General features: G+C 38.1%; 1 protein-coding gene across 1 annotated transcript in view; it reads left to right on the top strand.

Moving 5' to 3' along the window:
* enpp1 (ectonucleotide pyrophosphatase/phosphodiesterase 1) overlaps positions 1 to 13,860 on the top strand; it is a 47,490-nt gene that overhangs the window by 13,573 nt on the left and 20,057 nt on the right. Inside the window, exons 3-6 of the mRNA XM_037685554.1 lie at positions 4,876 to 4,936; positions 7,493 to 7,590; positions 7,675 to 7,754; positions 11,817 to 11,936. Of these exons, the coding sequence (XP_037541482.1) occupies positions 4,876 to 4,936; positions 7,493 to 7,590; positions 7,675 to 7,754; positions 11,817 to 11,936 (359 nt within the window). The remainder of the gene's footprint in view (positions 1 to 4,875; positions 4,937 to 7,492; positions 7,591 to 7,674; positions 7,755 to 11,816; positions 11,937 to 13,860) is intronic.

The following is a 13,860-nucleotide window of genomic DNA, read 5'->3' as shown; positions in this document are numbered from 1 at the left end:
AATGTGAATTATTGCAAACCATGCGACGCTGTAAATTGTTTTATTTATCTCAGTAGGTGATCTTTAAAGTTTAAATCTCTGGCGTGAAAGGCGGAAGGTGGCATGCATTCCTTGAAGAAACTCTGTTTTGCATCACCTTATTTTTCGGACTATAAGGCGCACCGGATTATAAGGCGCATTAACCGAAACTAAAACATTTTGACGGATTTTTTGGAACGCTCAAATGCTTTAACACAAGCTGAGTGGTGTTGTGGAAACTGTCCAGTGCAGCGAGAAGAGCTCAGATTGTTGTGTCAAAGAAAATTAACGACTTCTTCAAGCGTGACCCAGCACAACGCTGCTCGGGTCAGTATTCTGCTACATGTCAGAGATAAGGAGCTCAATTTCAAGTGTGTAAAAATACACACTTTGAAACGAAGACAGATGGTTTGAGGGAGGAGTGAAGAACTGTAAACCATCAACTTTAATCTGGAAAACAGCCACGGAAAGCAGAGCTTTGTCTTGGGTTTCAACCCGACACATATCTGGCCATTAAGAATGGTTTCGCTTTCATTCGCACCCTGAAACATGTGAGCTGAACACGCCGGGTCAGGTGAAGAACTCACAGAGGAACCAAACAGCTCACAGGATGGACGGGCGGGTCAGACTCACTGGACTCTCAAGGACGCTTCAGTGTGATTGTAGCAACAACAATAGAACCCTGAAACGCCAAAAACCATCATCAGAACCGAAGACGCCTTCAGATAAAAGATTGAGTTTTCAAGAAACAGAAGCCAAGTTAACTTTATTCCGACAATGAGGACTGTCAGAGTTGATTAAAGGGGAGGTGTCCAAGCAGACAAGGTGTTAACAGGAAACCTCTGCTTAAATTTAAAACACAAAGGGTCCAAGAAACAACAGAAATCCAAAACAGGCTGAAGAGTTGTGATGAACTCAAGAACTAGAGAAATTGCATTTCCTGTGAAAATACAGTGTGAACGCTTATTGCAGAAGAACTTGCTGAAAAACTGCTGAAATAAGCTAAAAACATGCTGAAATGTAGCTTAAATGGAAGAACAAGCCTAATTTAGCAGAAGAAAGCAGAAAGGACACATATTTGCTTAATTATCATAAATTTAAACTAACAGAAGTGAGCACAAAAAATAGAAAATTAGCTAAAAAAAATAGCTAAAATGAGCAACAAAAAAACAGCTGAAAAGTAGCTGAAAAGGCAGAAAGAAGCTAAAACTACCAGAGGGAAGTGGAAAGAGCTGAAATTAGCTAAAATGATAAAAGTGGAATTACATGAAAAAACTAAAAACAGCATCAAAAGAGCTAAATAGTAGCTGAAATAGCAAAAAAAAGCTGAAACTAGCAGAAAAAAGCTGAAAGGAGCACAAGTTTAAATTAGCACAAAAAAGTTCATTTGGATGAAAGAAGCATAAATGAACACAAAATTGTGGAAATTATCTGGAAGAAAAGCTGAAATAAGCAAAAACAGCTGAAAAGTAGCTAAAAATGCAGAAAGAAGCTTAGATTACCAGAATGAAGTGGCGCGAGCACATTTTGCTAAATTAGACTGAAAAATGTTGTAATGAGTGCATAAAATGTGGAATTAGCTGAAAAAGATTAAATTAGCATAAAAACAACTAAGTAGTAGCTGAAATTGTGGAAAAAGCTGAAATTTGCAGAAATAAGCTGAAAGGAGCATAACGAGCTGAAATTAGCATAAAGAAGCTCAAAAATATAGTTAGCATAAAGAATGGGAAATGAGCACAAAACAGCCAAATAAAACAGCTGAAATTAGATGAAAGTAGCTGAAATAAATATCCTGATGCATGCTCAATAATCGAGGTAGAAAAATCTAAAAAAGTTAAATCTGGTCCTCTGGACATTCAAAAAAACAAAACAAAGCAAATCAACAAAAAATGTAGAAACGTTTCATCTCTCGTCCGAGAGACTTCCTCAGTCTGAGGAGCTGTATTCAGCTCAGTCTCTTAAATAGCACCTTCTCAGAGTGGATCAACCAGTTTTGCTGCTGACAACCAAAACCAGCTGATCACATACTCAAGAAGGACCAACAGCCTAACAATGGATCATTAGCACACTGATGGCTGTTTACTGTTCACAGAGGGCTGAGTGATACTAGCAATCACAGCATTGTAAGAGGGGGACAGTTGAACCCGGAGGCCTCCACCCCTGTTTAATGATGGACGATTTCTTTTCACAAAGATGGCCTCCTTTACTCCTCTCTCAAACCATCGTTCCTCTCTGTCCAGGATGTGACAGTGGCTTTTAAACCCCAAAATACATTACGGCAAAGACTGGTTCATCCCAAAGATCCAGATGGTTTGAGAGAGAAGTAAAGGAGGCCATCTTTGTGAAAAGAAACCGTCCATCGTTAAACAGGGGTGGAGGCCTCCGGGTTCAACTGTCCCCCTCTTACAATGCTGTTATTGCTAGTATCACTCAGCCCTCTGTGAACAGTAAACAACCATCAGTGTGCTAATGATCCATTGTTAGGCTGATGGTCCTTCTTGAGCATGTGATCAGCTGGTTTTGGTTGTCAGCAGCAAAACTGGTTGATCCACTCTAAGAAGGTGCTATTTAAGAGACTGAGCTGAAAACAGCACCTCAGACTGAGGAAGTCTCTCGGACGAGAGATGAAACGTTTCTACATTTTTTGTTGATTTGCTTTGTTTTGTTTTTTTGAATGTCCAGAGGACCAGATTTAACTTTTTTAGATAGCTGAAATAAAGTTTAAATTTGCAAAATTACAAGGAAGCTGAAAGAAGCTGAACCAGAACAAAATGTGAAAGGAGCAGTAAAAGGTTGTAAACAGATCTGAAGGATGTAAAATGAGCTCAGTTCATTTTGTATGAGAGAAAAAGTGGCAGAAAAGGCTAAATATTTCAAAAAGCTAAAGCTAAAAATGCTAAAGGTGCACCAATATCAAAAGTCATAGCACTCTTCTCCTGAACGAACTGAACATTTAGATATATTTGTTGAAACAGCACAAAAATTATTGAACAAGAAAGATGCTGAAAAACATACGGAAGAAAAATGGATCACAAAAGAGGGAATGCTTCATCAACGTTCACTAAATGAGCTGAGAGGGAGTAATGATGACCGTCGACGTTCAGACCAGTTGTAGAGACTGGTTTTGTTTGCATCTTCTTCCTTGTGTTTAATTTTGTTTTTCATTTGCAACAACTTCGTTTACCCCAGTAGAGGCTGTGTTAGCTCAGTGGTCCATGTTGCCGTCTTGTAATCGTGAGGCTGCAGGTTCAAGCCCAGGCTGAGTCAGGAAGGGCAGCTCGTGTAAATAACTGCAAAATGTTTCATGCGACTTCGCTCGCTGTGGAGCCCCCTGCAGAAGGGAGCAGCCAACGTTGTTTATCATTGTTATGTAATGTAATTGCACAGCCTCGTTTATTTTCTGTAAACCAGTCATTGTGTAGTCAGCGTTCACATGGTTAGTAAATTTCTGTGTTTGTTTTTTTGCTCTAGTTTTTCCTCGTCTCTCTTTAGTTTTGCATTACTTACATGTCTGTGTTTTGGACAACATTTTAAATTTCACTCAACGGGAAGGGAGCAGATCTTATGTTTTAATACTTACGTTGGGCCTAATGCCCACAACTTTACTATATTGGCTCCAAATATACATCAAGTTAAATGTCTGGTAATTTAACATTGAAGCTAAAAAACATTGTGGTTAAAACAGCTGATGGAAGCCAGAAGTGGTCTATTAAAAAAAAAAAGGAAAACTGTTTATCATCGTAAGTATTGGCTAAACAGTTATTACTTGTTTAAACACACAAATTAGTTTTGAAATATCTGTTCCAAACTTCTCACTGGAGCTCATTTTGCACGTGAACAACTAGTTTTGGCTGTCACCAGCTAACTGGGTGATCCACTTTGTGCTGCTAATAAGACTAATAAGACGTATAATACTTATAAAACGTTGTTTCCTTGGACAGCAGTCACATGACTGAACGATCCCATCTAATCAGAAAGTTATTGTTTGTTTCAGCTGAACACTGTCAGGCAGGTTTACTCAAACGACACGCTGAGGATCAACGATGGGAGTTTCATGTGTATTTTTAATAGTTTTGACATAAATATTTAACTTTTAAGAACGTTTTGGGGAATTAAACGGTCCTTTGTGAAGCTTTGATACAAATATCTAAAAGTCCGATTTATGTTAGTCATTTAGTGTTGTGATATAACGTCACCATGATGAAATGTTTGTAAATATTTTGTTCTTAAATCATTAACAGTAATTTATAAAAACTGAAGCAAAGTCACTAGTTATTCATTTAGGCCATTTTAATTTTTACTAGTTGCTCAGCTTATATTTCTAACTAAATGACTTTATTTGCCATGTATCTACAAATGGAAGTAACTTATTGACAAATTTTATTTTTATGAAGAAATGGCTAAAAGTTCAGCACTTGAGCTGAGCCTTCTTCACTGCATAAACATTGTTTTTAAATGATTAATGCTTTTAAAATATTTGGAAATTAATCAATACCCTGTTTATGACATTATTTAAGGCTTTAGTCCTTTATGCGAACACTAAATTTATACACATACCGTATTTTTCGAACTATAAGACGCTTAATTAAAATCCTTTAATTTTCTCAAAAATCGACAGTGTTATTATCCCGTGCGCCTTATCTATTAATTCTGGTTGTGCTTACTGACCTCGAACCAATTTTAAGTGGCTATTGTGAATTAGTTGAATAAAGTTTGACGTATCTGTTTTGTTTCGCTTAATGCGCCTTACAATCCGAAAAATACAGTAGTATGAATATTTTGCGTTACATTTACCTCAGCTCAGAAAAACGAACTAAACGTGCATTTTCTCACCAGCGTTTCTATTTTTCCTGACAGGAGGGGACCCCTGGCTGGTTGAGGCCTTCGAGGAAATTCAGCAGAAACAGTGTCCACCTGGGTAAGGAAAGACTTTTATAACAAGAAAAATAAAATCACAGATCACGTGCCTTTTAATGTATTTTCTCCTTTTAGCTCCACCTTCTCGAGGGATAAATATCCAGATGTTTTGTAGCTGAGAATGAAGCTTTTCAGCTCTTTTTGTTATTTGGCATCTTCTTCCTGTAAGCAGCGTTAAAATGACAGCACAAAGAAAAGAAGTGATGTTTTTACGTCCCTGTGACAGTTTAGTCTGTCTCCTTTGTGTTTTTAATGTGTGTAACTAACCCTATGTTTTGTTTCCAGTGGTGTCATTTTATAGGAAAACGTATCTGTCTATGGAAACTGAGCTGATGACTTTGACTAATCAGGCGTGTGTTTGTTAGTAGAGGGGGTGTGTTTGCATGTGTGTGTGTAACCGAGTAACTCCAGACAAAATCCTCACACAGAGGAAAAGAAAACCAGTTGCTTCAAATAGGATTATTTTTGGTTTGAACAAAACAAAATATAGAAATATGGTTGGTGCTTTTATAAAATGTGTTGCTCATTCTGCTGGGTTTGGTTTTATTATTTCTGTTAGTAGACCGCACAAATATTTTTCTGCGTAGTTTGGGTTTTATGCTCTTTTGGAAACTGCTGGTTGTAAAAATGTTATATGCTGTTTCACCAAAAGGGAGTCACCACATAGATTTCATTAAATAAAAGCAAAGTTCAGATTGTTTAACGTGGGGTTCTGTGGAGCTGCTTTCAGTGGTCAGTATCTCACCTGCTGTAGATGGCAGAGCAATCTTTGTTTGGCGTATCAAAGAGAATGTTCTTGTAAAAAAAAGAGTCAAATCAGCAGTTAATAAGACTTTCGGAGCAGATGTTAGCTAAATCTAAATCTGACCTAACTTCAACAATATGATAGCGATCCAAGCCAATGCTCTCTTGTAAACTTTCACATTTGTATTAGATTTAATTAATAATATTGCTATAAACTAATTCAACACAGAATATTTTTAAATATTTCTATTCTATTTGATTCGATGATCGTTTCAACAGATATTTTTGGTTATTTGCATTCAAGACAAATGATTTCAAAACCACAAGCAAACTATCAATCTCAAAAGCAATGAGATGTAAAAATCTATTATTCGGTGTTTGACTAAATTTGAACAAACAGATAAAATACAAGTCAATTTTTGGTTAATTTATCGTACGTACATTTTGTAAAAATTTGAATGCAAATTAAAAGTGCGTTTTTGTTCATCTACATTTGAGCTAATTTAGGACTTAATTGCAAATAATTATTTAGCCCCAAGTTCTTTATCTAAACAAAACTTGGCATCTTTACATTGTATATATTAGATTAAATAGTTTTATTGAGATTTAGGATTAGTTTTGTTTTCATGTGTTTTCTGTGCACGGTCACTTACTGCTCCTCGGTCAGTTTCTGCTCCTCTCAGTCAGCCTGCCACGCCCACTCTCACCTGTTTCCAGTGTGCCGTCAGCCCAGGTGTCTCCACTTCCTCATCAGCCCAGTCCTATATATCCAGTCAGGTTGTTTCCACACACCAGCAGAGCATTGCTGGTTTCCATACTGCAGTCTGGTTATCCTTGTGGTCTTTGTGAGACTCTCCAAAGCCCTTGTAGGTTTGAGTCCAAGTCCACTTTTTTTAAATAAATAATGGTTTGTTTTTTTTGGAACGTTTTGAGTTCTGTCTGCATTCTGGGTTAAAAAAAAAAAAAAATTCCTGTTCCATGACACCATTGTCTATGACATGCACAGTTCAAAGTAGATTGTCTGTTTGGTGTAAATGACACGACTGCATTGACTGTCAGTCAAATATTTCGGTCAAAGCGCTCCACTGGTACTGTTACTAATGCAAACCCATAAGTCCATATACCTGCTCCATAGTGGAACTAATAGTCCTTAAAATCCTCATAGAGTCTTTGGAACTGGTCCAAAACCACCTACAGTGAAGGTCTTAACTACTAAAACCACAAAAGAGGCATACCGGTAATGTAGATCAATCAAATTGTCTCAAATTATTTTGCAATTGATAATTTGATTCTGTTTGTTTTCTAAAATGGATTACTGCTTTGAAGAGAAAGCTACATGCAAGCAGACTGCCTGTATCTCCTGCTGAGAGATGATTTATCTTCAAATTGCCAAGCCAAATTCAATATTCAGATGCATATTTTTTCGTTGACATACTGTAGATATGTCTTGAAGCTAAAACTGATGTGCTCATGTTTAGACAGAATAATACATGTTGTGTGTGAATGTTTGCCTAGCTTCACAACTTCCTGTTCATCAGCTACAGACAAATAAAAGCACTGTAAATCTTTTAGTTCAGAGTAAGACTTAGGTCTTCCTAAGTCCTTTGTAGTTGGCTCATTTATAACCTTCTATACTCAGCTGATCAGCATCTACACTGCTGAACATGTTCAGCCACTTGGATCACCTAATCGTGCTCTCTCTGAGCCTAAAACAGAGATTTCACAATACATGGAATGAACAATAAACAAGCTTAAAATGGTCATTCTAAAAAGACCTTTGAGTTTCATTAATGAGGTGTCTTTCCCTGTTCAGTTTTTCAAGGTCCCCTCTCATCCTGGTCTCAATGGACGGTTTCCGCGCAGAATATCTAAAGGATCACAAAAACCACCTTCCTGTCATCAACAAGATACGTAAGTCACCAAAGTGATTGATGCTTCATGTCTCTGAGGTTCTTCCCAGGCATCTGAATGCCACTTACTATCATTATGTTGCAGGACAAGCCGGAACAACGACACCATACATCAGGCCTGTTTATCCCACAAAGACATTCCCCAACCACTACAGCATTGTGACTGTGAGTGTTTCCAGACAATCGCAAGTTAATTCCATGAACCCAAAGACCACATCTGTCTAATCTGTTTTGTCAAAGATGGACAAAATACTCATGCTGATTTTTTAACTTTAGGAGTTTAACACTCTTCACTTGTTGGAACATTACCATTCCTATCTTTAACAAGCCTAACCTGCTGCATATCCTTTCCAACCTGATCTCTCTGTCTTGCCAATTGGTACAGGTCCTTCTCGCCCTCTTTAGTGTCCAGTCTCCCATATAACTCATCATTACGCCTTCTGCTTTGCCTTAGCTACCTCCCTCTTTGCGCTACGTCTCATCTCCTTATATTCCTGTCTCCTCTCTTCAGTCCTCTCACCGTCCTATTTTTTTTAACTAACCTCTTTCTTTGAATGGCGTCCTGCACTTCACTATTCCACCACCAGGTTTCCTTATCATCCATTCTCTGTCCAAATTACACACCAAGTACCTTCCTACCTGTCTCTGTAATTACTGTTGCTGTAGTAGTCCAGTCATTTGGAAGCTCTTTCTTACCACCCAGAACCTTTAACAGCTCCTCTCTGAATTTTTCACAACATTCTTCTTTCCTCAACTTTCCACCATTTGGTCTTCTTCTCTGATTTTACACTTTTTCTCTTCTTCACAACAACAGTCATTCTTCACACAACGATCCACAACTGTCTGGCTATGCTCTCCCCTGCCACAACCTTACAGTCCCCAATCTCCCACAGGTTTCCTCTTCTACACAGAATGTAGCCTACCTGTGTACATCTTCCTCCACTCTTATAGGTCACTTTATGTTCCTCCCTCTTTTGGAAATAGGTATTGACTATAGCCATTTCCATTCTCTTGGTAAAATCCACCACCATCTGTCCTTTCTAATTTCTTTCCATCAAACCTACCCATCACTTCCTCATCCCCAGGTTTGCTCCCATCACCGCTCTCTCCTCCCTGGGAATACTCTCTATCATTTCATTCAGATCCTTCCAAAATGTATCTTTCTCCTCCACATCACATCCAACCTGTGGAGCATAACCACTGACGATGTTTAACATCAGACCTTCTACTTCTACCTTCAGACACATCACCTCTCTGACACTCTTTTTCACTCTGAAAAATCACTCTTGATTTTAAGTTTCATAAGCTGATTAACTCTGTTCTGCAGAAAAGTTTCTTCCAGTTAAGGCAAAGAGCTAAGCTTAAGTCAGTGTTGACCAGATCTGACCTTGAAAAAATAGTCCATGTCTTAATTTCAACCCGACTTGATAATTGCAATGCACTTTAAGCTGGGGTCAGTCAGGTCCCCATCATGTCTCCAGCTCGTCCAAAATGCTGCAGCTCAGCTCTCATAGGTTTGATCATAGTTTACCAGTTTTGTCCTCCCTTCACTGGCTCCCTGTGCAAATCAGAATAGATTTTAAAATTCTCCTGTTGACCTTTAAGTGCCTTAATGGTCTTGTACCTCTCTGACCTACTTCAACCATATGTTCCTTCTCGGGCACTGAGACCAGTTGCTTTTGGTTGCACCAAAACCAAGCTGAAGCTCAGAGGAGATCGGGTTTTTTCATTTGTGTGCCATAAACTTTGGAACAATCTGCCCCCAACATTAGACAGGCCACTTCACTTCCTGCTTTTAAATCTCTTTTGAAAACACATCTGGTTTCTCTGACTTTTAACACAGTGATTTATCTGAGTATTTTATTGTTTATTGTTTTTTTGTTTGTTTTTATTCTAATGCTATTAATTAAATTTTTATTATTATTTTCTTTAAATTACTGCCGTTGATATTTTATGTTAAACACTTTGGTAACAGCTGCTGTTTTAAATGTGCTTTTTAAATAAATTTGACTTGACTCTTTTCACCTCTACTACATTCTTTGCCAACTCCTCCTTCAGGACCACCCCTACTACATTTCTCTTTTTACGGACACCGTGGTAAAACAGTTTGAACCCTGTTCTAATGCTGCAAGTCTTGCTGCCCTTCCACTTGGTCACTTGTACACATAAAACATCTACCTTCCTTCTCTGCATCATGTCAGCCAGCTCTCTACCTTTGCTTGTCATTGTCCCAACATTTAGAGTTGCAACCCTCTCTCTCTGTCTCCTGACATGTTTCCCTCCTCGTGGTCTTCGACTAACAGTAGCACAATTTCTGCCGGCACCCTGTTTGTCAACAGCACCGGTGGCAGTCGTTGTTAACCTGGGCCTCGATTCATCTGGTATGGTGTCACGTAGATTAACTCGCATTATAGTTTTGGCAAAACTGTTTTACATCCGGTGTTCTTCTTGACACAACCCTCACCATTTACTTGGGACCAGCACAAGAGATACACTGGCTTGTGCTCGGCTCATTTGTGAATATGTGAATAAAATTGTTAATGGAATAAATATATTGTAAGTTACAAGGCAAGCTCTTGATTAAAATGGTAAATGGTAAATGGAGTGTACTTATATAGCACCTTTCTATCTGATCAAGATACTCAAAGCACTTTACACTACAATCTGTGCCTCATTTACCCATTCATACATCACTCTACTAGATTTCTACAAAGCTAATTGAACAAATCGTTCTAAAGAGAATAGTCAGAGCTTTATCACATTCAAACACCGATGGGACACACATCAGAGGCTATGAGAGGTTCAGTGTCTTGCCCAGGGACACTTCAGCATGTGACTGCAGGTGGATTCGAACCCCCAACTCTCGCATTGGAGGACGACTGCTCTAACCACTCAGCCACAGCCGCTGAATAACAAAAGTCAGTTTTGGAAAAATGTATGATTTCTGCAGGAATATTTGGTTTATAAAAGTGTTTCTTGTGTAAATATTTAACTTCTGTTGCTTCTTGAGTGCCACAAGATGAATGAGGTGGGATTAGAAACAAGGAAATGGATAAGGGCTGTTAAACTATTGAGCGTTTTCAATTTTTTATCTTTTATGTTGCAACTTTGAAGCCTAAACAATCATTTTAATGAAACTATTAAAAGCAGATGGAGAATGTCTCTGATTAGTGGTCCTGTGTCCTTTTTACAAGTCCCTCTTGTAAACGAGACAACTCGACTCAGTGAGACTACCTGTTTAATTAGAAGTACATAAATTAATTAAAAAGCACAATACGTTATAATGAACATATACATATATAAATGTGCAAAATAATAGTTGGAGCTAAATTTCATCTTCTTTCCCTGATTATAACTTGGTTATTTGGAGTACGACGAGGGTTTTTACTAAGGATCATGAGTAAGAGGTGTGAGGGGAAACTGGTTTAACCTTTCAAATATTTCATTATATAAGTTGTTGAATTTAAATAAATCAAGCTCAAAGATGATTTTCAACAAAATGTGTTAAAATTTCCTTGCTTTTGAAGTAATAAGTAGATTTCCACCTAAAGCACAAACCTTTAAACAATACTCTCTAACTCTGCTGTTATGTTTAACTACATTTAAAAAAAACCTCAGCTTCTTTCCACAACAATTCAAAGTTAATGCTCTGTTGAGGCCTAACAGCATGCGTTCGGAAAAAAGCCATTCAGCCGAAAACTTTACCAAGTAAATTCCATCGTTGCTGTTTGAAAACAAAGCCTGTGATTACTGTAAAGTTCTCTGGTTTCCAGCCGTGTTTAGGTTTTCGGTCAAAAGTGATTCATAAGTCTAAAGGACTGTTTGTGTAAAGCACAAATACAAAGAACAAAACACTGTATGAGTGGATGAATGAAAAACAGATCGTAATGTACTTTGAAACTAAGATGAGGTTAAAAAGTGTAGCATGAGCACCGTTTGTACATTTAATACCGTATTTTTCTGACTATAAGGCGCACTTAAAATCCTTTAATTTTTCTCAAAAATCAACAGTGCGCCTTATGTATTAATTCTGGTTGTACTTACTGACCTCAAACCAATTTTATGTGGTCATTATGAATAAGTTGAATAAAGTTTGACTTATCTGACTGTTTTGTTTCGCTTAATGCGCCTTAAAATCCGAAAACTACGGTACTTGAAACTCCTGCAGCTACATCATCAAAGCAGCTCATTGTGACTGTGAATTTCTTTGGCTTCTAACTTCTGCAGGGCCTTTACCCCGAGTCTCATGGGATTGTAGACAACAAGATGTACGACGTGACCCGAAACACCTTTTTCAGCCTAAAAACTGAAGAGAAATTCAACCCGCAGTGGTACCAGGGAGAACCAGTAAGTACAATGGAATGAAAACGAGTTGTTACACAAGACCAGCAGCAGTTTTGTGCAACTAAATGATAACATTTTGATAAAGTTCTTCCTCCGCATATGCATCCAGGAACTTGGAGTCATTAAAGTGCATAACTTTGACGACTTTTCAGAGAAAATTGAGTCATACACACTCTTCCTGTTAGGAGCTTCCTGTTGTTCCCCAAAAGCAAAAGAATCATAATGTCTCTTTGTGTGTTTTTGTTTGTCTCTGTTCGTAAAAAAAAAAAAAAAATCTAATAAACCTCTGAATGTTTTTATTTTATTTTAATGTTTTAATAAAACAGTGGATGTGTATTTACATCTAGCAAACTTTTGGAGTCATCCTAATCCTAGAACGCTTACACACTTGCTTAAACTTTGCCATTAACAACTGAAGTCGACTCTGCCTGTTAGCAAAATACTTTATGATCCACTGAATGGATTTTTATGGAACACCCAGAAAGAAACATCTATAACTGATACAGTTTTTAAGTTAACCAAATTCAAGATGGCCGTCTGACTATTGGAAACACAAAAATGGCTGTAACTCAGTCAGCACACACATTAAGCTAACATTTGGTGTGGTAGTAGCTGAGAGTCATCCCAGCATGTACTCTGAGAGCTCATATCTGACATGAGATTGCTCATAACGTTGTTTACAAGGTTTGATCAAAACGGCTATAGCTCCTTCCCTTCTTATAATCAGATGATCTTAGTTTAAACCTCCAGCGTGAAATGGTGGTGGGAAATATGCATTCCTTTAAGGAATTCTAGGCCTTTAATTACAATTTTAGATTTAGGTTGAAAACTGAGGAGAAATTCAACCCACAGTGGTACCAGGAAGAACTTGTAAATGGATCTGTGTGAAGGCAGAACTTTGCAAAGTGATGTGCAAAAGTGGCTGCTGGCTCTTGTTCAGCATCACTTAGATATAAAAAAAAAACTTTCCCTCCCGGTTATGAGCTTCTTGTTATAATTATGGATTTGGGTCATGTTAAAGTGACATCTTGTGGGAAGCTTCCTAAATCTCATCCCTTTGCTGGATGAAGACTGGCTCCTTCCAGGCAGCAGCCAAATGGCTTTCTAGGAAAGGAAGAAAGGATGGATGACTCCCCTTCAGCTGTTTACTGTGCAGGACTGATTTTTTTTTCTGTAATGGATTCCATATGAGAACCAAAGTGCATCTGGCAAAACATGTTTGTATCCCTGCTGCGTAACTGGTATAATTTCAGCTTTAGGTTGGTCTAATGTGGATTGATGTGGACAGATTTGACAGAATTGTGAAGGATTCTATTTGTCTTAATGTCTACTACAGGATGGATACGAGCCTTACAGGGGCAATCTGGTCATTTTGCAGGAGGCGTTTAAGAATTATACCTTCAAAAACCTTCTGTCCAAACTGATAGTTCAGATCTTTTAAAGTCATCCTCAGTGAAAAGGTTGTGAACAGTTAATATCATACCTGTTGTAGATAGCTCTTTGAATGGTCTCAGTTTAGAGAAATACAGTAGTCCATCGCTACGTCGCGGTTCGTTTATCGCGGACTCGCTCTATCGTGGTTTTTCAAAATAAGATTGGACATGACACATAACTGACTGATTGATGATGAGCCGCACGATCAGCATGGAATTTTTATATAAAATAAATTATTTTAAATTATTTAGCACCTCCTGCACCTTTTGTGCAGCCCATACTGCAGGATAAACTTCCTGCTGCAGCTGATCAGCTGTTCTCCGTGCAGAGCGGAGAAGTGGGCGTGGCCAAGAGTGCTTGCAGGTGGCAAAGAGCAGAGGAGGCAGAGAACTGAAATCATGACATTCTGTGCTCTTTTAGAGCTTTAGAGTTTAGACACATTGTTTAGAATATTGCAAGAGTGTGGGAAGGGTTTAAAACGCCTTTATATATA

The sequence above is a fragment of the Nematolebias whitei genome, chromosome 12 (assembly GCF_014905685.2).
Source record: "Nematolebias whitei isolate Nwh7 chromosome 12, NemWhi1, whole genome shotgun sequence".
NCBI lineage: Eukaryota > Metazoa > Chordata > Actinopteri > Cyprinodontiformes > Rivulidae > Nematolebias > Nematolebias whitei.
The sequence above is the reverse complement of the archived record's forward strand: the minus strand, read 5'-3'. Positions and strand labels throughout refer to the sequence as shown.